We start from the raw sequence: 23790 nt of genomic DNA, 5'->3' as shown, positions 1-23790 counted from the left end.
CAATAAAATTAATAATAATATATTATTATTATATAATTATTTATTATTTTATTTTTAATTTTTAATGATTTAATAATATATTATTATTCATAAGTACATTGAACTTGAGACCAAAATCCATATGGAGCCATTTGACTAGCTGCCAAAAAACTGACGTAAATGAAAGAGAAAGATAAATAAGTGATTTTAGGTTTGGAATAAAAACTTAAATTAAATGACAGGTTGGCCCACACCATCGCCACCACTAATCTCATGTTCACTTTTATTGCTTTTACTTTAATATCCAGAAAGTACCCTAATTTCCTCGTCTCTACCATTACATGCCTGCTCATTTGGCCTTTTCAACGGCTGTGATTGAAGAAGAGTCCCCACTGATCGATTCATATCTTTGAAATATGTAAGCAACGATCAAAAACGACGTCAGAGTAACCATGTCTTTGCCTGCACACTGTTTATTGGACTCTGTGGGTGACCCAGTCTGTGGCCCGTTTGACCAGTACAAGTAATTCAGCAACTCTCTTCCTTGTTCACCTATAAACCTCTCCGCTTTAAAAGTCTTTGGATCTTCAAACACCTTCCGGTCTTTCATTACCTGAGACTGGTACCCACAAACCTCACCTTTCTTGATATCATACACCGAGTCATGCGAACTCAGTTGAAAATCCTTCCTTGCCCAGCCGTACTGAAGAGAGACTGGAGGGTTGTGTCTCAAAATCTCATAAACAAAAGACCGAACAAGTTCCAAATCTTTCACCGACTCAAAATTCAAACTTGATGAACCAATTTTTTCTTTAACTTCTTTTCTAAGTTTCTCCTGTATTCCAGTTTTATCACTATTTTCAAAATTTGTAAGTACAAATGCCGCAAACTGAACAAGAAAACCTCGAACCCAAAAAACTTGAATAAACCCTTCCGAATTGAAGACAAATTTAAAACCTTAAAGACAATTTCCAATGTACAAGTTGATATCTAATTCTAATTGAACCAAAAAAGAGAGAATTTTGAAGGCATGCGTAAAGTTCGATTTAGTACGGTTTAAAGGTTTTTTCGGACTAAACTAAATAAAATTGTTTGAAAAATTTTTAAACAGAATCAAACTATTTTAATTTTTAAATCAAATCAAACTAAAATAATATTGTTTAGTCTAATTTATATTACAGTTTAAATCCATTAAAAGCATTCATATTCAAATATATATTATTTAATCAAATTACTTGAAATGTAGTTTTTTAAAGTATAATATAAACATGTAATATATATACACACATATATATAAAAAAAATGATAAAATGAATATTAAAAAATAAGTTTTATACTTAATTGTTTATTAAAAATTTTTGTCAAATATAGTTATTATATAAAAATATAATTTACGGTTTGTTCAATTTAAAAATCGTTTAAATCAGAACCAAAATGAAAAATTATTTTTTAAAAATTTATAAACTCAAATTAAATTAAATCAAAATTTTTAAATAATTTAATTTGATTTAATAATTTGAATCAAGTTACGTATACCTCTTTAGTTTTGGATTGACTTTTATGGGGAAGAGAAAGAAAATGAAAAATTAAAGGGAAATTGAAATTTTTACCCTTAATTTAATCCATATATACATATATACCACTCATCTAAAAACTTAAACAAAAATACTATAATAGTGTTTTATTTTCCTAAAATACCCTTATTAATATAATTTATGCAGAAAGAGAAAATATTATCTCTCTCCTTTTCCTTAGTTTACCAGTGAGGAAGAGATAAAAATTCTAAATTTATTTAGAGAATTAACATTTGTTGTTAAAATTTTACAGTAAAATTATTCATATTCAAGTCAGCATGTTATGTGTTTTCTTTATGAACAATTGAAAATCAAATAATGTATGATAGATTCATGTTCATGACTTCATGTGAAGTTTAATATTATTGTGATCTTATATTATTTGATTCTTTAATATTGTTATTTCACATTGTTTTTATTATTTAAAATTGTTATAATGTTGTATTAATAGTTATAAAATGCAAAAATTCAAATCTGAAAAGTTTACAAATGAATAACGGGTTAGCGTTGCAAATCCCTTGGTGTTAATGCCAACCCTTGGCAGCAACGCCAAGGGGTTGGCGTCGCCAACCACCTCCCCTGAATTTTTTTTTCTCTTTTCTTTATGTAACGGGGCCATACAAGTTTGATTGAAAAAAGAATTTAAATGCACATGTTAAATTGTAGATAGAGAAAAAATATTATAAAATATTGCAAATGGAGAACAACTAAAATAAAATACTATAAATGATTTTATTCTTTTTTATTTTTTTATTCATGTAGTAGAGCCCAAGAGTGAACGAATCCAAAGCAAAGAACTAAAAAGAAATAAATCTTTAAATTCAGTGAGGCCCATTGCATGGAAAAAAAACAAAAAAAAAAATCTGACAGGGGGTTGGCGACGCCAAGCCTTTGGCTTTGCCTCCAAGGATTGGCTTTGTTTGAAAATTTTTCAGATTTGAATTTTTATATTTTATAATTATTAATACAATATTATAACAACTTTAAACAATGAAAACAATACACACATGAATACTAAATTGAAATAAAAAAGCATAAAAAATAAATGAATTGAGTTAAATGAAAGAAAACAGAAAAAATAAATAAATTTAGTGAGGCCCGGGGGGTTGGCGTTAACACCAAGGGGCCGTTTGATTCCAGTTTTTGAAGATTATCTTGGTAATATATCTTTTATTCCTTTATTTGGTTTGTTAGTAATAAAATATTACAGTAATCTTTTATTACCAATGTTGACGTGACAGGTAATATATGTAGTACTGTGATTACCACCTTCACCTTAGGTATTTAAAGATTATCTAAGGTGATCTTTTATTATAATTATATTATTATTTATTGATTTTTTGAGATAAAAAAAATTATTTTTAATTAACATGAAAAATAATATAAAAAATATTTTAAAATAATTATATTCAAGGGCATTTAAGAAAAATAATTTACTAATAATTTTTTAATACCTTTAACCAAACACAATAATTATTTATACCTACCAAATTTTATCAAACATAGTAATCATTTATACCCAATAATCTTCTAAGTAATATATCTTCAAGGTAATCTTTCTATTTTGATAATAAAACATTACTCAAACCAAACGCCCCCGAAGGGTTGGCGTTCACGTCAACCTATTCTTCGTCTGAAATTTTTCAGGCCTGAATTTTGATATTTTATAACCATCAATATAACATTAAACAATATTATAAAAACTTTAAATAATAGAAACAACATGAAATAATAGCATTAAACAATTTAATAACATGAAATCATATCAAAATTAAATTTTATATGAAGTTATGAACATGAATCTACTATACTTATTTCATTTTTAATTGTTCATAAAAAAAACCCATAACATACGAGTTTGAGTCAACACTGGCTTGAATGTGGATGATTTTGTTGTAAAATCTTTGCAACAAATGTTAATTCTCTTAATAAATTTAGCAATTTTCGTCTCTCCCTCTCTTGTGTCCAAGTTGAATCCTTTATAATGGTTTTTTCAGGGGTTTTATTGTTCAATCACGTGTCTTCTCTGATAAAAAATTTATTTATTTTTATACTGTAAGGATTCCGTTCTCACTTGAAGTTTGAGAAATAAGAGAGAAAAAGTTATAGAGAAAAAAAGAGAATCTCAGTATGAGTCACATTAAGGGGGGTATTTTGAGAAAGTAAATTTTTATTGTGATATATTTTTTTAAGTTTTGAAATGAGTAATATATATATATATACTAATAAAATAAAAGTAAAAATTTCAATTTCCCAAAATTACAAGGAAAAAGAATTTGTAAGGAAAGTTTACTAGTGTGCTTTATTGGGTTTGGGTTATTCTTCATGTAACATGTGACAATTTTGGTAGGAGAGGAGAATGGGCATCGATATGTCTATTTTTTTATTATTTATTTTGGGGGATCTTTTTTCCAGCACAAGACAAGACAAAGCAACATAGTGGTTGGGAGGGGACAATTGCCATCTTTACTTGTTTCTCTTCCATGGGCCATCAAACAAAGGGTCCGTGACAGAGATTAAAGTAAAATGAAAGTCTTTTTGCCCAAAAATGGAGGGTTTTACATAGGCTCTCTTTCTAACACCAAATTTTTCATGTTCAAAATTGCACAAATAAGAAATATACAATTTAGTGCAAGTAATGAAAAACAACAAAATCAAGATGATTAGAATAACTTTTTTAAGAGGTTTAACTCGCTATTCAAAAGTTTATATCTATTATTATGTTATGGATAATTCTGAATGAGTTTCATCCATATGTTTTTATACAATCCCTAATTTATAAACCAAGAGAAAGGATTATATGTGTAATTGCCCAATTGAATATTAGAACCGTAATGCAATGAATTTAGACAAATCTTTTTATAATGAGAAGTAGATGATCGAGTGGTCTTAATCTGGTATGAAAATATTCTCATTTCATAATGGCATGACATGAAACAGACCCATTAAGAAGATTGTAGAGAATAGTTTTAACTATTAAGTGTTTTTTTCTCTTTCTGAACAAAAGGTTTTTTTGTCTATATTTTATCAAGAACTTCATGTAGATAACGTGGTTAGCTGTATATATTGATTGACTACTACATGCACTATATGAGTAGTTGATATATAATGATTTATCACCTTTTTAATATCGTTTCATGAATTTGATTAAATAAAAGTCTAATCGTAAAATAAGATATTAACTTATCAAAAGTCAATAGCACACAATCAATTTAAAATTTTGATTGAGACTGAATGAGCTGCTTAAGAAACATGATTTATTATTTGGATTAAATCACTATTTCCCACCAAAAGTTTGGCACAAGTTTCTACAACTTTAATTCTTAAATTGTAAATTTCCATCTAAAGCATAGCTATATTAACATAAAAAGAAAAAAGACTAATGATAGAAAGACATAAACAGTAGTTTTATCTTCCCAAAATTTTGAAAAAAAATATTCATCAATTTAAGTTGCTAAAATTAATATTGTTATAGTTACCTATGAAAATATGCAACCTAACCAAATTCAACAAGGTTACAACTTAGTGTAAATCAAATCATATTTGATCCAATTATCAAAGTCAAATGATTATTTTTCACCCAAGTTTTGATAAAATGACAAATATATATCCGTGACAGATGAAAAATTCAAATACTCACCCAGGTTTTAGTCTGTTAGGAGACACCTACAAATTTTCTGTAAGAGTTAAGAAATAAAATCGTTATTTTATTAATAATATTAAAATAATTAAAATTATATCTCATTCTCCACCTTAATTTGGAAAACTAAGAATTTTCCTTCAAGATTAAATTTTGAAAAATTCACTTTTTTTAAAAAAAAAATCAAACTTAAAATTTGACCATTTTCTCTAGCAAACGACGACCTTATGACAGACAAAGACGTCGTCTTCCAGATGACGAGCATCATCAAAGCTTCATTGTTCAACAAAGTTCAGGGTATGAATAAAAAACCTACAGATTTGAGAGGAATAAGTTATTTTTCAAAGTTGAGATATAGGGCTGAAATATTAATTTTTAAAACATAAAGAGAGGAATGAGATAAAATTATAATTTTTTTAATATTATTATTAAATAACAATTTTACTTTTATATTTAAGAATAATTTTAAATAAAGTTTAAGGATAGATGAATATTTATATTTTTTATCTGTTATAAATATATTTTTGAGATTAAATTAAAACTTATGTGAAAAATAATCCTTTGGTCAATTATCAAGGGAAATTAATTAAAATAGACATTGATTTCGCTGGGTAAACCTCTTTCGGCAAGATTTCTCAACTTTTATCTTTTTGAACAAATGATATTTTTCATTTCAAAAATACCCTTCATTCTATTTCTTTTTATTTACAGCAGTTTTCACAATTAAACTTTTATATTTCAGAGTATACAGATTAAGCTTAATTTTTCTATAATGAATAAGATTTACAAATGAAAAACAGATTAATTTAGGAATAATAATTGATATTTATATACATTTATACATTTACAAAATGATGAACATAAAACGGTGTGTTTTTTTGAGCGAGTGCAAAAATGTGAGAAAGTGTAAAGGGGTGTGTAAAAATGTGAAAGGGTGCGTGAAAGTCTGAAGGGGTGTGTGAAAACATGAAAAGGGTGTGTGAAATTGTAAAAGGGTGCGTGAAATCGTAAAAGAGTGCGTGAAATTATAAAGGAGTGTGTGAATTCGTAAAAGCGTGCGTCATTCTATTAAAGGGTGCGTGAAAGGGTACAACAACGCTAAAGAGGTGCGTGAAAGTATAATATAGTGGTGCATAAAACTATAAAGAGGTATGTGAAAATGTGAAGGAGTGTGTAAAACTGTGAAAGGGTGTATAATAATAGTAATATATCATAAATAAAAGTTATATAATATATACTTATATATATTATATATTATTATATAATATATTATATATAAAAGGGTGTGGTCCCTTTGCATTTCCCGCGCCTTTTTACATTTCTCACACTCATATATATATATATATATATATATATATATATATATATATATAAAAGTGCGTAAAAATGTAAAATGTGTGTAATAATAATAATATATAATATAATATAATATAATATATTATATTATATATATAAATATATATTATATAATAATATATTATATATAAAGGGGTGTGGACCCTTTTACATTTTCTGCAGCCCTTTATATATATATTGTTAATATAATATATATAATATAATATAATATATATTTTTTATATTCTATGTACCACACCCCTCCCCTTTTTGCACTCCTTCACACATCTACACCTCTTCTCGCACTCTTTTCACGCACTCGCACTCTTTCACACGTCTCTTCAGTGTTGTCGCACCTTTTTATGCATCTGCACCTTTTCACGTACCATTTTATATATTTTCACATCCGCTTAGAAAAATGTATCATTCTGAGAAAATGTTGGTATATCCATCATTTTGTAATTGTATAAAAGTATATAAGAATTAATTATTATATAAAAAATTAATCTTATTCATTATAAAAAAATTAAGCTTAATACATATCATTTGAAATATAAGAGATTAATCTATAAAAATTACTATAAAAACTAATGTAAATACTGAGATATAAGATGAGAAGTATTTTTAAAATAAAAAATATGATTTACTTAAAAAGATAAAAACTAAATATTTTTATCAAAAAAGGTTTATACAGTAAACTGACTGCTTACTTTAATTAATTTCCTATCGTCAATGATTGCTTGTAGGGATAATACGATAGCTTTACAAAAATGAATTAATTTGAGACAATATGACTTGCGTGGCCCTATATTAATATCATTTTTTATTAATTAAGTTTAACGTGGACATTAGTAACATAGAAATCAAAGGCCAGTTTTCCCACCCCTTCTAGGGAAAATAGTAATTTACTTTTTCAATAAAATTAATAATAATATATTATTATTATATAATTATTTATTATTTTATTTTTAATTTTTAATTTTTAATGATTTAATAATATATTATTATTTATAAGGACATTGAACTTGAGACCAAGATCCAAATGGAGCCATTTGACTAGCTGCCAAAAAACTGACGTAAATGAAAGAGAAATATGTAATAAAGACTTAAATTAAATGACACGTTGGCCCACACCATCGCCACCACTAATCTCACTGTTCACTTTTACTGCTTTTACTTTAAAGTTCAGAAAGTACCCTAATTTCCTCGTCGTTACCATTACATCCCTGCTCATTTTGCCTTTTCAACGGCTGTGATTGAAGAAGAGCTCCCACTGATCGATTCATATCTTTGAAATATGTAAGCAACGATCAAAAACGACGTCAGAGTAACCACATCTTTACCTGCACACTGTTTATTCGACCCGGTGGGTGATCCAGTCTGTGGCCCGTTTGACCAGTACAAGTAATTCAGCAGCTCTCTTCCTTTTTCACCCATAAACCTCTCCGCTTTAAAAGTCTCTGGATCTTCAAACACCTTCGAGTCTTTCATTATCTGAGACTGGTACCCACAAAGCAACTCACCTTTCTTGATATCATACACCGAGTCATGCGAACTCAGTTGAAAATCCTTCCTTGCCCTGCCGTACTGAAGAGGGACTGGAGGGTTGACTCTCAAAGTCTCATAAACAAAAGACTGAACAAGTTCCAAATCTTTGACCGACTCAAAATTCAAACTTGAAGATCCAATTTTTTCTTTAACTTCTTTTCTAAGTTTCTTCTGTATTCCAGTTTTATCACTAGCAATGGTGCCGATTAAAGTAGGTAAAAACACAGAGAACCCACCAAAGGCATTAAAGCCTAGCGTGAACAACAAATTATGGATAGCTTCTTCTTTAGTGAGTCCAAACTCGGTGACACCTCGTTGCACCACCTCGTTGCCTTGTTTTTCAACGAAGTTATAAAGCTTATTGTAGCCTCCACTTACGAGGGCAAAGGGGTAAGCAAAAGAGTGAAGAAAAATCTCTTCAAGAGGCTGTAAGATTCCAATTTTGACGGTGGGGAGGATCTGTAGGGCGAGCCAGCTGTCCAGCATGGCATAGCCGGAGTCGGCGATGTTAGGGTCGGTTGTGGGATCAGCTCCAACGATGGCCGTTGTGAGGAAGTTGAACAAGCATTTTTGTAAAGGGAATAAAAAGCCTGCAGAACCCTTCTCGGAGATATTCGTTTCAATGGTGTCAAACAATGTGTCGAGGTTCGACTTGAGCGCTGTAAGCCACACTGTTGAACTGCGTTTCAGAATGTCAAGGACGAAGTTCTTGATCTGTGTTGACGAAAGTTGAAATTAATACATACATACTGCTGTAATAATCCGACTTAGATAGGGTTATTTGTTAAAAAAAAAAAAAAAAAAAAAGCAAGTCCCTACAAGTGTAATGAAGAATAGGACCACCATCTGCATTATAAGTCATGTCGTTTCTCTCTGAAACCGAAAGCTACCATTATTATTAATAATAACAATAATAACTACATGGAGAGAGCAAAAGTAGGTCCTCGCTTAAAAGGCATCGCTTCAGCGACCACTCCATACCTAAATCGCTACCAAACAATCAGCACGATTGACACATCATACAGGCCTTGATAATTTTCCGTCCAAAGTAATTTAGCCGTTGATTTAATTTCAGCCTATCATATCTTATCCTCAATTGTTGACGAAAGTCTTCAAAACAGGGCTATGTATTTCTTCTCAAAAACCTCCACCGTCAATCGGGACTGGTGTAGCCGACTATATCTCTATCATATTTCTCTCAAATAATGATTAATGCTTATATGCACATAAAAACATGTTTAATGATCTTTTCGGTATAATGTATATCTGTGAAAATGATTAAAGAAGAAGAAGAAGAACAAGGAATTTTCAGATGAAGGTCTTAATATATCAAGTATATGTAATGGAAGACTTGGGATGAATGAGAAATAAGGAACCATAACCTAAACTCTGATGCCATCAAACAAATTATACTGCAACAGCCAGCAAATAACAAAAGAAACTAAAACTTTGGTCAATGTGGACAGCATGTACCTTAGCGTGTTGTGGCTCAGAAGTATCAAGATAAGCGCAAGTTCTTAAATTTCCAGTAAATTTGACACTAGGCATGAAATCACCAACAAGAATATTCTTCTTCTCCACGATCTCCATATCAAAAAGATGCGAAAATGACTTACAGTCAAGAACAGCAATAACATTCGGGTTAACACCCAGAAAGAGTGGCCACGTCGGCGGCATGTTTGTTCGGAACACCGTGCTTTTGTGCTTCTCTATACGCTTCTTAAAGAAGGTAGCCGGACCCTGGAACCAGAAGTAGTCAAGGCGGTCAGAGATGGGGCCAAGCAAAGGCCAGCCGTAGGATCCGGGTACTGTGCGAAGTGGGAGGGAAGTGGCGGGCGGTGAGGCGGTGGAGAGTGGAGGTGGAGAAGACAAGGGTGAAGATGAAGATGGCATGCCGGGACTTAAGCTCATGGATTTGATCATCATAGTGATGGGTGTTGAATTTCAATGATAGTTTATTTGCAGTACCCAGAGACAGCCTGTGTTATATAGCAATTTGATGGTAAAAACCCACCATCCAATATTGTGTTGTCGGCCAAAAATCTATTTCCCACCCAAGTTTTAATGTAATTACAGATACATATCTATATAATTTAAAAACTTAAAGTGTCACTCATAAACTAATTACTGTTAAAATTTTCTGTTAGGACTATAGGTAAAATCATTATTTTATTAATACTACTAAAAAAAAAATATAATTTTATTTTTTCTAAATTTTGAAAACTCACAATTCACTCTAATCTCAATTTTAAAAAGTAAATTTTCTCCTCCAAATCCATTACAAACTCTAACGATGACAATGGTGGTCACCCCTGTCTCCATCTTTAACTTGGTAGAGGAGGGAGACGGTCAATGATGTCAATAGAGATGAAGAAGTTTGTCTTCGTCGACAAAGCAAAGATAGAGATTATTCGTCTCTCCTTCGAGGAAGAGTCGAAGATGATTCATCTTCGTTTATTTATCGAAGGAGACAGAATAGGATAAATCTCCATTTACGAATCATCTCCATCTCTTCCTCAATAGAGAGATGAGACAGACTTGTCTTCGTTGACGGAGCTTTGTCTCTGTCAATGTCATTGACCAACTCCTATCTCTGTCAGGCTAAAAGTGGAGATAGTAGTGGCCATCGTCGTCGTCACCGGAGTTTGCAACTGATTTGGGAGGGAGACGAATCTACTTATCAAAGTTAAGGTTGGGGTTGAATTATAAGTTTTCAAAATTTAAGAAAAAAATAAGATAAAATTATATATTTTTTAATATTATTGATAAAATAATAATTTTATACTTAGTTTTAATAAAAAATTTTAATAACAGTTGATTTATAAATAAAATTTTAAAATTTTCAAACCTTATATATGTGATTTGAGAGCACATCAAAACTTGGGTGAGAATAAACCCTTTGGCCTTGTGTTGTCTAATCAAGAACTTTGATGAGACAGCAACCGTACGCTAGAACATGGCTAAGTTATAGATGGCTCAGAAGAGTTTTAGTTGGATAGACTTAAAAACCTTTAGTTATAACATGTAATTTTTAATACAATAATTTAATACTATTTAAAAGTAAATTGGATAATATTAATATTAATATGAAAAAACCCGGAGTAACTTAAATTGATTAAAAAATATTATTTTAGTAAAATTTGTTATGAATAAATTATAGGATTAGTATAGGATTATATCAATAACATTTGAAATAATTATATATTGTATATTGATATATTTTTATATAATTATAATTATTTGTATTATTTTTTTTTATTTAAATATTTTATTTTATTATTTAGTAAAAAAAATCTAATTTGATTATTAAAATTATTAACGTATTTTAAAAGTCTTAATATGTAATTTTTAAACCATACGTAAGCAAAAAAAATTTTATAATGTGTATTTTATTAATAGTAAATTAGAGTGATTTAGTGAAAAAATTAAGAGATTAAAAATATTTTAGAGTGTGATAATAATAGATAATTTTAAATCAATTTGAGTCAAATCAACCTAAATATTAAAAAGTTAAGTTAGGATTGAAAATGTTTAACACGATTTTAGTTCGAATCAAAGTTAGAGTTGAAGTTCTTTGATCCCGAAACCTAAATTGATACAATACAAACACAATATAATAACATAAATTATCATATTTACTTTTAGATCATAAAACAAAGGCCAACAAACTTATTCTCACCTAAAGTTTAGTGTAATCTCAAACTTTTACTTATAAAATTTTAAAAACTCAAATATATATTTATAAAATATTAAAATTAAGAAAATCTATTAAATTAAAAATTAAAAATATTATTTAATTAATAATATATATTTTATTTAATTTAAAAAACTAATAATTTTATCAATCTACGAATATTAACCTTTTACTGTAGTATTTTAAGAATCATTCTCCGTGTTTCTCAGGCTACCTATGCAAGATCGCTATAATTGGCATTCGACTTTTGTCCCCTGTATTAAAGACTTGTCAATCAACATGTGGATGGTGGGGAAAATATCTTGACAAGAAGACATCTTAAGCTTTAGCTTTCAGCTACCAAGACGTGACCTGTCTTACCTCTCACAAGACGGCACGAGTAATCGACAAAAAGTAGTAGTAGTACACGGTGGACATGTGACTGCAGTTATTGCAATAGTTTGAACATATTTCAGATGGTCAGGAAATTGAAATCGATAACAATCCAATGGTTTTTCTAATCAAAATAAAACGTTTCATACTGATCCACCTTGCAAAGACCATCACTGAGATTGAATGAATTTCATGTGATTTAAACCAGGCCAAAGGATTATTGTTCACTTAAGTTTTAATATTAAAACAAATAGATATTGTTTAAAAAATTTAAAATTTTATCTATACATATTTTTTATAAAATTTTTTTATTAAAAACCAAAGATAAAATTACCAATAATATTAAAAAAATAAAATTTAACATCCCAAAATTTTAAAAACTAAAATTTTACTTTTATTTAAAGTTTTTAAATCTAAAAAGTAACATTTTTTTTTCAAAATCCAAGGTTTTTATTCTCTCTCATTAATTACCATCTCCAATCACTAACAACAATACTTTTACTTGAGGACACCAACTAACGCATCTCTATCTTTCACCCTTTTTGATGTACAATAAAGATGAACATCTTTGTCGATTTTTTTAGAATCTACAAAGAGATGTCTTCGTAACCTATTAGAGATGGTGAGAGATGAAGACACATTGGCCAATGTATCCTCAACCAAAAACATCATCATCATACTTGGAGAGGGAAAAAAGTATAAACCCTAAGTTTTGGAGAGAAATTATGATTTTTTAAAATTAAAAAATTTTATGTATGAATAAAATTATTAACTTTTAAAACCTTCAGAGAAAAAATATTGAATTTTATATATTTTTTAATATTATTAATAAAATAATAATTTCTCTTATTTTTAATAAAAATTTTTATCTGAAGTTGATTTATGAGTGCGGCTTTAAATTGGGAAATAATCCTTTGGCCGTTATATGAGCAGGAGATCTCAGATGGAGATCCAGGATGAGGAAATGTTTGGCATGACATGATTTAGGGGACCATCAACTCTTTCTTCAGAAACAAAAATCTTCAGGGGCCTCTATCATGTGTAACACGTTGCTGCTGTGTGTTTCACGTGGAGAACCAGAGAGCAGTCTCGAGCACAAGATGATCAATCAGTTGTTTGCCAATCAACATGCAGATAGACAGACAGATCAAGACAAATTCACAAAAGAGTGACAGCCTTGTGGTGCCATTATTTAGTGTGAACGCGACAGATGAGGCAGATTTAGTACATGGGGTTGTGACTTCCACTTGATGCACAAATACCATACACAAGCATCAGAGAGATTCTGATGCTTTACTCTTCAGTAATTATTTGCATGCATAAGGTTTCAAGGAAGCTTTATAATAAGATCATCCAAGCTGCCGCAACCATGGATGCTCAAACCATGCTCATTAGCTAAATGTAGAAGGCATATGAAACACAGATGAGGTGAGATATCCTTGACTGTTGCAGAAGCTCGGCAGTTGGTAGGAAATTTCGCCAAGAGGTGCTTGAACGATTGTGCCTCTTCCTTTTCAAGAAACAAAATATCTAAATTAGAGATCACCATTATCCCAACTTTAATTCAGTTAGATGGTCGGGGCAAGAGGTCTAATATACTTTATCACCACATGAAGTTTGCAAAGAGCAAATCCGACTAGCATACCTCAACGCCCATTTGAGCAGATTCTTGTATCTGAGACCATATGGTTTCTTTCAAAATCTGAACATCAACTTGTTTAGAAGTTTTGTCATACTCAACTTCAATTTTTTGTATCTGGATGGTTGAGATAAGAAGCAAAATGTAAAGCACCAAATACAGAGTTTTCAGTACATGGTGAATGTTTGAAACATCTTTTTAAATTTACATTCTCAATACATGCAGACAATCAAAAACCTTTGCATATTTATGATATATGATATTACCAAATATAATACCATCATATAAGAGGTCAGAAATCACGTCATTTCATTCATAGGCCCTGGAATGCCTACATTCACAGTGATTGGAAAAGGAAGGGCTAAATAAGAGACAAACAAACCAACCTGGCGAGGCTGAGAGACAAGAGTGTTATAGTCCTCCACATCACTTTGATCATTTCCATCATCAAATTGGCAACTAAATGTTTCGTTGCCCCAGGATGGCAATGGTTCACAATCATCAATTTCTTGTCTTGATTGAGCTGGAGATAGAGGAAACATGAAGATGTCTAATATAACCAAATCCCCAGCATTTAATAATATATAAACTAAAGAGACTACAGTTATGACTGTAAAAACTCAAATCTTGTTAGGCATGTAGAAATATAGGCTAAGCATTGACAAATAGTTATGGAGTAGTAAACAAAGTCCAAAATTTGTCAAATGTTTTGTTGGAAAACTAACAGTTATAAACTTGATGCTTGTGACATGCTCGGTGTATACTATAGTTTATGAAAAATTATGAGAGAAAGCAGCGGTAATTAATACAAATTATTAAAGTCTGTATTTAAGACTAGAAGCAAAAAGACAAATTATCAGAAATTCTCAGATATTCAATAAAGTAGTTGATAACTATCCCAGTGAAAGTTACCTGAGGACTTTCTTCTCCTCTTCCCAAGGCACTACAATCAACAGAGGCATCTTATAAACAGAAAAAAGAATGAAGCAGTAAAAAATATAGCCAGTGAATCATATCATAGTTGTGGAATCACATCAAGTCGTACCATTACACTAGGTAGAAGAAACAGTTTGACAAGATCCTCCGGTTGATAATGGCAATCTTCAGGCAGCAATGTATTACATGGTGCTCTACTTGAAGGCATCAATAATGACTTCGGATTTTTCGGAGGCCAAATATATCTGGTAACTCCTCATCTAAGGACTTTGTGAAATCTATATCAGGCTCCACTTGTCTCTTACTCCTTGTTTTCTTGTTTGTTACTGGTGATGCATTTTCTCGAGCAGGATCATCTTCTGAACCAGCAAAGAGAATTCATTTATGTTCCAATGTCATTGAACTACAGAAACCAAAAAAATAGCCAATTGATACTACCACCTGCCACTGGACCTTTAACTTTTTTATACTTCCAATGATCAGGACCTGCCCAAGCATTTTGTTTTGAAGAAAATCCCAAACTTAAAAACAAATATTCATCAACTTTCTCGATTCTGTCATCCATATCAGGGTTGGGGGAAGAAAATGGTACAGTTTCCTGCAAAAAGCAATTCCAACCCATTTCTTGAACTCTTCAAATGATAATGGGATAAGTAATAGAACATATGACAAACAAAACCTAATGAACAGAGGTATATGACAAACCTCATAACTTGGAAAAGTCGGATCTACACCACTGATATTCTCATCAAGAATGCTTGACTGGTCCTCATGAACAAAAGTGGAGGTCTGGTCATCGTGATCAAAAGCAGAGGTCCCATGATCCTCAAATGCATCACCATCAAACTCAACTTCACTATTATTCAGAGCTTCAACTTCATCTATCATTTTCTGGCTAGGACCAAAGTATCTAACGGCCTTCTATTATCTTCATCAAACTCATTGATGATAATCCTAAGAGTTGGTGAGATTTCATTCTTCACTTGCACGTTCAGTACCATCTGTTCAACACATTCTATAAATACAACAAAGTTCAGCACCATTAGAACCACAATTTCCTAATACATAACTGCAAAACAGAGAAAATCTAACATTAGAAGCGATAAACCTCTAATGAAAGATAGGTCAATTGTATCTGACTCATAATGTTGGTTTGCACATGATGTGTCCTTCCCTGGTACTTCTTGTGAGTCAAAGAGCACCCGGCATCCAGCATACACTCCAAGATTATTCAGCAAAAGACCCTTAGCTCCACCTTCATCAAATTGTGCAGATGTCTGATGATAGAGAGGATCGACTGCAAATGCAACTAACCAAAGAAAAAAAGAATAAAATGCCATCATATTTCATAATGTATATCTTACAGCAGTGATGAATATAGCTAGAATGTGTGACTAACCATCGAATTTCTTCATATTAAGTTCCTCGAAAGACGATTCCAGCGTGGACAAAGGTGACAACTGCATATAGAGAATTTTATGAGTATATAGACAAAATATTAGCCAACTCTATAAAGTAATAAAAAATATTACCTTTTTCTCCCTGTCTTTCTTTGAGTGGCCTTCCTCATGTCCAGTTTGAACAGTGGCATCCTTCACCATGGTATCTGTCATTGTAATACAACATTAAGAAACCAGCAACCCTAACAAAAAGGGGAGCCAGGGTATACTGCAAATCAACATCTTAAAAGCAATCTTAAGGACAAGTATCTTTATAACCAATCACATTAGTAAGTGGGGTAGCTCAGACTATAGAAAATCAAGTAGAAAGGAAAGAGGACAAATAAATATGCATGCTTAAAACTAACCATGTAGATAAAAGAATAAACTGATCTTGGAAAAATAAATGTAAAGCTAAAATCCATAGAAGCTAAATTATGTATATACGCCAAACATATGTATTATATTAAAGTTTAGTTAGAAGTGAAAAAATTCTTGCAAATCATTCTTATTGACAGTATTTTTATCCTAAACTTGTCTCTCTGGTAAAAAGGACAAGCCAATTTATCTAACATAGAAAACAGGTTAACTGTATAGGGAAATCTTTTAGACAATTTTCAGTTTTTGTTACACTAGTTTTATAACGAGAGTACATTTGGGTGGGGTGTATATTTAAAGTTTCTGGCAAGTTCAATCACGTATAATGCTCAAAACTATTAAGAACCTTATACATTAAACTAATGTCAATGAAAACAGTAGGAGACCATAATTTTATGTGTACAATCCATGAAATGAAGCACAATGGCCCTTGAATAACTTTTAATTTTCCTGCAATTGAACAATGATCATTTGACACGATACTTCAGACAATACTTTCCTAGTTATAGTCGTACAAAACCATGACTAAAATCAAAGCAAATTGCATACAATGCAAGCATTTAAAAGAACTTCAGTCTTCAGTATAAGAAACCTAACCCTCATCTTCTTGAGCGGCTCTATTAATTCCACCAAGAACCTTGTATGCTTCTGAATGCAGTGAGTCAACCCTGGCTGAATATATCTTAACTCCAGCTTCGAGAGTGCAACTTGCCTGTAGAAATAATCATTTACAGATGTTCTCCTAAGTATGAAAAGTGCAAAAGGATGTTAAAATTGCCAAATTCAAGATAGAATAACACACCTTTTGGAAATTGGTCTCCACATTATTTTCTTCTTCCACCTTAATAATATCACCTAAATGATCAATCAATTTCAACTCCCAGGTATTCTTTTGATTAATTTTCTGCACGCCCATCACACCAAACCAAAAATAAATAAATAAATATCATTAATAAATACTCCAAAACGACCATTCATCCACCATCGACATTATAGCACACTAATAAATTCTCTATTTCCGGTAATATAAATTCAAATTTCAAAATAACAAGATTGCAGAAAATATTTATACTTAAAAGGGTTTGTACGGACATTTTCGCTGGCGAGTTTGATACAATTATCTAACAACTCCAGAATCTGGTCCTTGCATAGACAGGGAGAGTCAACCTGGTTTGGAGGCGGAGCATGGACTACCTTCCGGCGGATAGCAGCGGCTCGAGCCTCTCGGGCCTGGGCCCGCTCCCGTCTGTCGTCGTTAGAGCCCAAGAAGAAGGGGCTAGTCGGAGATACCACTAGAATTCTCTGCCTCCGATTAGGGCTAAGGATTTCAGCCATTTGTGCCAATTCAAATAGGAATCGAGGATCGCAAATTAGGATTGGGTGCTTGTTGATGTAGTTGCACAAGTGAATTAATGGATTTTCCCTCCAGTTTTTGTTTTGAAAATTTGGGTTGGAGAGAAATGATAAAATGTGTGTGATGCATCGAGTCGTTGTAAGGTCCTAGTATCATTTAGCCGTTCTACCTTTGTTTTCATATTTAGGTAGAGGAAATGCCCCCGCCAAAGCACACTACAATTTATAGCTTACAGGAATAAAATGTCTCGGCTTGAACAACTTAAAGAAAAGTTTAACTCATACAAATTCAAGGTTAAACTCAAATTAAAAATTAAATATTTTCAAATTTAAATTTTAAAGATATTCAATTTGTCATATTTGTAAGACTAAACAATTTTTATACAAATAAATTAAAACAATATCATTTTAACTCAAATCCAACCCTACTCCTCTATTGTAAATCCTCCCTAATATTACCATTTAGGGGATTGCTTGCTAGATAAGCAACACTATCCTCTTAAATTCAATGTTAAAATTGATTTACAGAATATTTGGATCATCAATTACAATTAGGATCAATATACCATTATTTTAGCACTTTTCCCGCTTTCAAGATTCTCAAACATACAAACTATCGAATCCTTCAAATTAGAACTTAACGGAAAATTTTCAGATTCTTTCACTACAGTTGCATCACATACATGTTCACAAGTACAACACAGAATGAACGTTGATCAAGTAACTAAAAATTTGCAAATATACATATCTAAGTTCTAAGCCAGGAAGTAACATAATCTTCCACCCCAGCTCTCATAATAATTCCACAAGCTATCAAATCCCGGATTTCGTTTTACAACATCTGACTCTGATGATAAGATCATGTTGCCAAGCTGCTGCACATGCTATACTAACTGGCTCAACAAAAGAATTAGTATTGGTCCATTTTATGACCTAATTTCTGCTTCTCATCAGATATGCCACAATGCACCCCAACAAGGCACCAGCAACAACCTGGATCATACCAAACAAAATGAACATTTATGCCTTGATCAGAATGCTTGCGAACTAGCATTCTGCTTTAACAAAAGATGATGATAGTTCTGATAGAATAACAATTCTTTTTCTTCAACCCTCCAGTTAATAGCTTGTACAAGTGTAACATTGCAAAATCTTATCAAGATGCTTACAGATGAGGGTCCAACAATATTATTTATGTCAAATTTTATGAGCTACTGGTTCCCTAGACTGCACAGAGTTTCCTCTGGTCTGGAAAAGAGGAATATGAACAAAACACAAGCATGCACTCATATGTTCAATGAAACTCCTATGGTTTCAACAAGTGTGAAACAGAACCTTCTAACAATGAACTCTGTAACTAATAATGAATGTGTGCAATCAATTCTAACAAACAACCAAATAGAGTTAATCAACTAACAAAATATAATGTTCTAGGCAAGCGCAAGTTTGAAAAATACTAAGTTTATCCCCATCTAGCAATCTATCATTATAGGCCTTGAAATAGGTACACAGAATATGAAACCTGGATGCTACCATCACAATTAAGTTAAACCAACCAGAATTCCAGGTGAGGTCATAAGCACTTAAAATATATGGTTAGCTAATTGCTGCGAAACCTTAAAGTTCTTGACATTTTCAAACAGTGAAGTATAATTTTGTTTTCTTGTGATCTCAACTATATGAAAATCAATTATTATATGTAGCACATTCCACAATCAATCAACCTTCCTACCGTTCACCTGTGACCTGCAACTCAATCTTTCCAGGCTAGAATATTTAAGTATAGCAACAATTTAGCAGACATAGTTTCACGTCAAATCTCTGCTACAACAGACTTGTTTCAACTAGCAAAGCATGAGAATGTATGCATAACTTGCTTGGTCTCAGTTTGAGAATTTGCACACAAATAAGATAACTTAAAACAACGAAGAGTATTTATTTAAAATAGAACATTGTACAAAATACCTGTGCTGGAGTATGGCCAAGTAATTCGCGTAGAGGTCTAACACTAGATAATGGGTGATCTGGAGGAAACTCACATACAATTTGATTCAGCAACTGCAATGAGCATAAATAAAATAATCAGAAAAGGCAAATATAAAGGAGGAACTATGTGATCAGCATTGTTACAAGGTAAGTAATTTTTTTTATTTATTTATAAATAGGAAACAAAATTTTGAATAACCATAGAAGTACTGAAATAAAAGTGGACCAAATGAGGTAAGTAATAAACAAAGGCAACTAAAATTCATGAAGAAAGTGAGAAAGGAACTTACTTCAGCTTGCCGACCAGCATGTAGTCTGACACCAGAGGCATCATACATTACCTACAAATTTTTAAGTATTATCAACCACCCTACCTAACTTATATAAGTATAAAGCAGTTATCACAGTGATAATCAAGATTAACAAAAGTAATGCATGGATTTATACAGATTGCAGAGCACCCAAACCAAGGCCAGTTATATGCAACTTGAGGATACCAATTCAAGAAATCACACAGAAGGCTAAGAAGATGTAACTTGTGCGAAAGACAGAAAAACCAGTTGGTTGTAATCAAATAAGTGCATCAGTTTATAAAGAAATCCGCAGGGATGTTTGCTCTCCAATCAGTTCAAAGTGAGGAAATAACAATTTTAAACATCATTAGCACTTATTTGATCTTACAAACTATGTAACTTTTTCTTAAAATTATATTAAAACATATACTTATAGAAAAAGGGGGAAAATGTGGTTGAGCACTAATTTGATCATCTCACATCTTGATCTTTGCTCTTGTTCTAATTCAAAGTTTTCAAAATGACAAGAAATAATGAACTGCATCAGATTCTATTAAAAGAACACAGGGTTTCATAATAAATCCACCAAGCCTCTGAACTAAACACAAAGCTCAAAGAGAATTAAGAAATCAGATGAAAACAAGAAATAGAGCCACAAAGAATATAAGCTCAGTTTAGATCCAGCTTTAACTAAATCCCAAAAAGTATAGAAAAAGGAAAAAACAAAAAACATGAAAGAAACTGGCCTCAGCATCAGTGAAGTTGTACTTGAAATGTTTACATGTAAATTAGATGAACTTTAACAAGGGTCCATAACAATTCAGATAAAGAAACTTCTAAGTCAATTTCATAGCATATTCAGAAGAAAAATTCGGAAATAAATTTAGGACAGCACTATGTTTGGAGCAAAATCATAATATAGTTATTGGTGATAACCAAATAATAAGAATATATAAGCATGCTAGCAAAAGAAAAACAAAAAGGTGGAGAAGCACACATACAATGCATGCCAATACCACTGCAATAGCAAAAGCTGGACCTCCTGTCCCTTCTTCTAAAGCAATTGCTACCGTTAGAGCCATCACAGTTGCAGAATGTGATGATGGCATTCCACCAGAACCTAGTATTCTTTTAGAATCCCATCTTTTCTCTTTAAACCTGAGCATCTAGGAGGAAACATAAAAGAACTGAGATATTACTTCACATTATATATCATTATTGTACAATTTAAACACAGCATAATTGCACTACACACAAAAATTATGACACTTATTGGCTCGCATGTTGTCTAATATCAAAACCCCACATAGTTCTCCCTTCTGAACACAAATAGCAATTGCAATACATAACTGAATTTCAATATTAGTTAATTTCGGCTATTACAAATTAATATCTACAGTACCATAGCATTTCCTTCAAATTAAATTGCCTGGTAAAATCTATCTTTTAATTTCGATGTTATAATATCAAATTATTGCATACATAAACCTAAAACGCAAATGAATAAATATAAACATTCTAGGTCATGAATATAACATAAACACATAAAAATATTACATGATAAGTTAAGATATTTACAAGAAACGGAGAAAATAGTACGGACCAGGTGGTGAAGATCTTGAGGAATTGAGCGAGAGCGAAGGCAAGAAAGGCGGAGATCAGAGGGAGATTACTAGGGAGCAACAGCGACGACGACGACAACAGCTTTGTTTGAGCTCTCCTCAACGACGCCGCATCCGTCACAGTGATCACCTCGTCCATTTTTTTATAATTGCAATTAATTTAAATAAAGATAATTTTCGGATAAGATGATCTCTGCGATTCGCGATTTACGATTCAGACGACCTCACCGTCTCTCGACGCGATGCAAGAAGCAAACACTTTATTGTGAGGAAGGAGTGAAGATTGGAAGGTGCGGTGAAAATGGAAATGGGCCCCCTCGTATAGAATATTGGCCCACCATGTGCTACTGTTCACCCACGGCGAGATTATAGTTTTGGCACTTCTTGTTCCAACATGGACTACTTAGTAATTATGATTGAAGCTAGTGGTTGGAAGTTGAATGACATTCGCAATAGTTTGTCAGAGAGATAATATAAAATTTTTAAGAGGGAAGGGTTGGATTCAAGATTTATTAATATCATATCAAAATTAAAATTTTAATTTATTTAATGTATTAATTACAAAGTCAGTTAATAAACTTAGAGTATAGATACTAAGTATAATTGGTTTGACTATTTCACTTATGGATAAAAAGATTTCTAATCATTATTATCCCCATATATTATTTGTATTAGGCCAAAGGACTTATTTTCATTTAAAGTATATTATTTTTTAATTTTTTACTCATTAATTTTAAAAATTTTATTTACTTATCTATGATTAGTTAAATCTATTAGTTTTAAGAGTAAAATTCTCATTTCATGTATAATATTAAAAATATGCTTAAATTTTATTTTTTTTTCCTCTCTAAACCCTAAAAACTAATTATTTCCTTCCTGAGTCAAGTTTTTAAAAATGCATTTCCCCTCATAGGGTTTAGTTTTTAAACTCCGACAATATTGTCGGTGGCCTCTCCCTTTCAACTCTGTCTTTTTCTCCAATGATCTTTTTTTTCACATCTAAACGTCTTATCAACATCAATTAAAGCTAGGAAAACGAAGACAAAGATTTCGTTTTTGTTTAAAAAGACAATTATCTTCCTAGAAGAGGATGAGGAAGACGTTCATCTTTTTCTGGGAAGATGATTGTCTTCTTTGATGAAGAAAAGATCTTCGTTTCGTTTAGAAAGATGAAGAGTTTTATCTTCTCGACAAATTGTTTCACCTTCCCAACTTTAATTGACGCTGACCAAATGTTCAGATGAGAAGAGAGAGATCATCACAGGGAGAAGAAGAGTTAAGAGGGAGATGCCGCCAACAATAACATTAGAGTTTGAAAACTAAACCCTAAAAGAGAAAATGTTATTTTTACTTGACCTAAAGGTGAAATAGTTTATTTTTAGAGTTTAGAAAGTAAAAATGAGATAACCACATATAAATAAATAAATGAGATTTTCAAAATTAAAAGATGAGAACTTAAAAAAATAGCATATTTTGGGTGGCAATAAGTCCTTTGGCCTCCGTAAAGCTAGTTAATCCTTATGTGATGAGTAGGCATAGAAAAGTTTTTCTTTGAAGTTCACCTGTCATTTCTCATCACTCATGACTAATTCATACATACATACATACATATATATACATATAGGGCTGGACTCGAGTCGAGCCAACTCAAGCTCGAGCTCGGCTCTGCTTGGTTCGAGCCCGAAACAAACTGCGCTCTGCTCGGCTCGATCGAGCTCGAGCTGGTTTGGGTTAGCTCGGTAGATTTTTTTTTAAAATTTTTTATACAAAACGATGTCGTTTTAATCTATATATATACAAAACGATATTATTTTGATATGAAAAATGAGTCAAACCGAACTCGAGTCAGCCATAAATAAACCAAGCCGAGCCCGAGCTGAACTCGAGTCGGCTCGAATCCAGCCCTATATACATATATATATGTATTTTAACAAAGCCTACAAAATTCTCATCATTCATGACTTATTTTCTTTGAAGTTCACTTATGAGTCATATTTATAAA

General features: G+C 31.6%; 4 protein-coding genes across 6 annotated transcripts; all 4 read right to left on the bottom strand.

Annotated features, from left to right (window-relative positions):
• Positions 1-205: 205 nt before the first annotated feature.
• On the bottom strand, positions 206-1171 carry LOC123196575 (fatty acid hydroperoxide lyase, chloroplastic-like). The gene is made up of 2 exons (XM_044610628.1): positions 1159-1171; positions 206-936 (listed from the first exon to the last, which is right to left on the bottom strand). Exons 1-2 carry the CDS (start codon positions 1169-1171, stop codon positions 329-331), a joined length of 621 nt encoding a protein of 206 aa, XP_044466563.1. The 3' UTR covers positions 206-328.
• Positions 1172-7605: 6434 nt separating this feature from the next.
• On the bottom strand, positions 7606-10047 carry LOC123195644 (fatty acid hydroperoxide lyase, chloroplastic-like). The gene is made up of 2 exons (XM_044609464.1): positions 9550-10047; positions 7606-8790 (listed from the first exon to the last, which is right to left on the bottom strand). Exons 1-2 carry the CDS (start codon positions 10000-10002, stop codon positions 7759-7761), a joined length of 1485 nt encoding a protein of 494 aa, XP_044465399.1. The 5' UTR covers positions 10003-10047; the 3' UTR covers positions 7606-7758.
• Positions 10048-13243: 3196 nt separating this feature from the next.
• On the bottom strand, positions 13244-18063 carry LOC123196326 (condensin complex subunit 2). Its single transcript, XM_044610306.1, is given in 15 exon segments — positions 13244-13652; positions 13788-13898; positions 14168-14304; positions 14694-14724; positions 14827-14954; positions 14957-15076; positions 15159-15315; positions 15423-15625; positions 15628-15732; positions 15826-16026; positions 16117-16177; positions 16250-16323; positions 17132-17246; positions 17337-17438; positions 17627-18063. Coding segments are annotated over 15 exon segments (1971 nt in total). The 5' UTR covers positions 17870-18063; the 3' UTR covers positions 13244-13469.
• A 454-nt stretch (positions 18064-18517) lies between these two features.
• LOC123196328 (uncharacterized membrane protein YuiD-like) lies at positions 18518-22159 on the bottom strand. Of its 3 annotated transcripts, none has more exons than XM_044610307.1 (5): positions 21745-22159; positions 21168-21332; positions 20164-20214; positions 19853-19945; positions 18518-18880 (listed from the first exon to the last, which is right to left on the bottom strand). In XM_044610307.1, exons 1-5 carry the CDS (start codon positions 21925-21927, stop codon positions 18821-18823), a joined length of 552 nt encoding a protein of 183 aa, XP_044466242.1. In that variant the 5' UTR covers positions 21928-22159; the 3' UTR covers positions 18518-18820. The 3 variants fall into 3 exon arrangements, with proteins under 3 accessions (XP_044466242.1, XP_044466243.1, XP_044466244.1); XM_044610308.1 differs by having other exon boundaries at positions 21168-21324; positions 21770-22144; XM_044610309.1 differs by having other exon boundaries at positions 21770-21907.
• Between the last annotated feature and the right edge of the window lie 1631 nt (positions 22160-23790).

Source organism: Mangifera indica, chromosome 14 (genome assembly GCF_011075055.1).
Source record: "Mangifera indica cultivar Alphonso chromosome 14, CATAS_Mindica_2.1, whole genome shotgun sequence".
Taxonomy (NCBI): Eukaryota; Viridiplantae; Streptophyta; class Magnoliopsida; order Sapindales; family Anacardiaceae; genus Mangifera; species Mangifera indica.
Note: the sequence above shows the minus strand (reverse complement) of the source record. Positions and strands in the feature narration are given on the sequence as shown.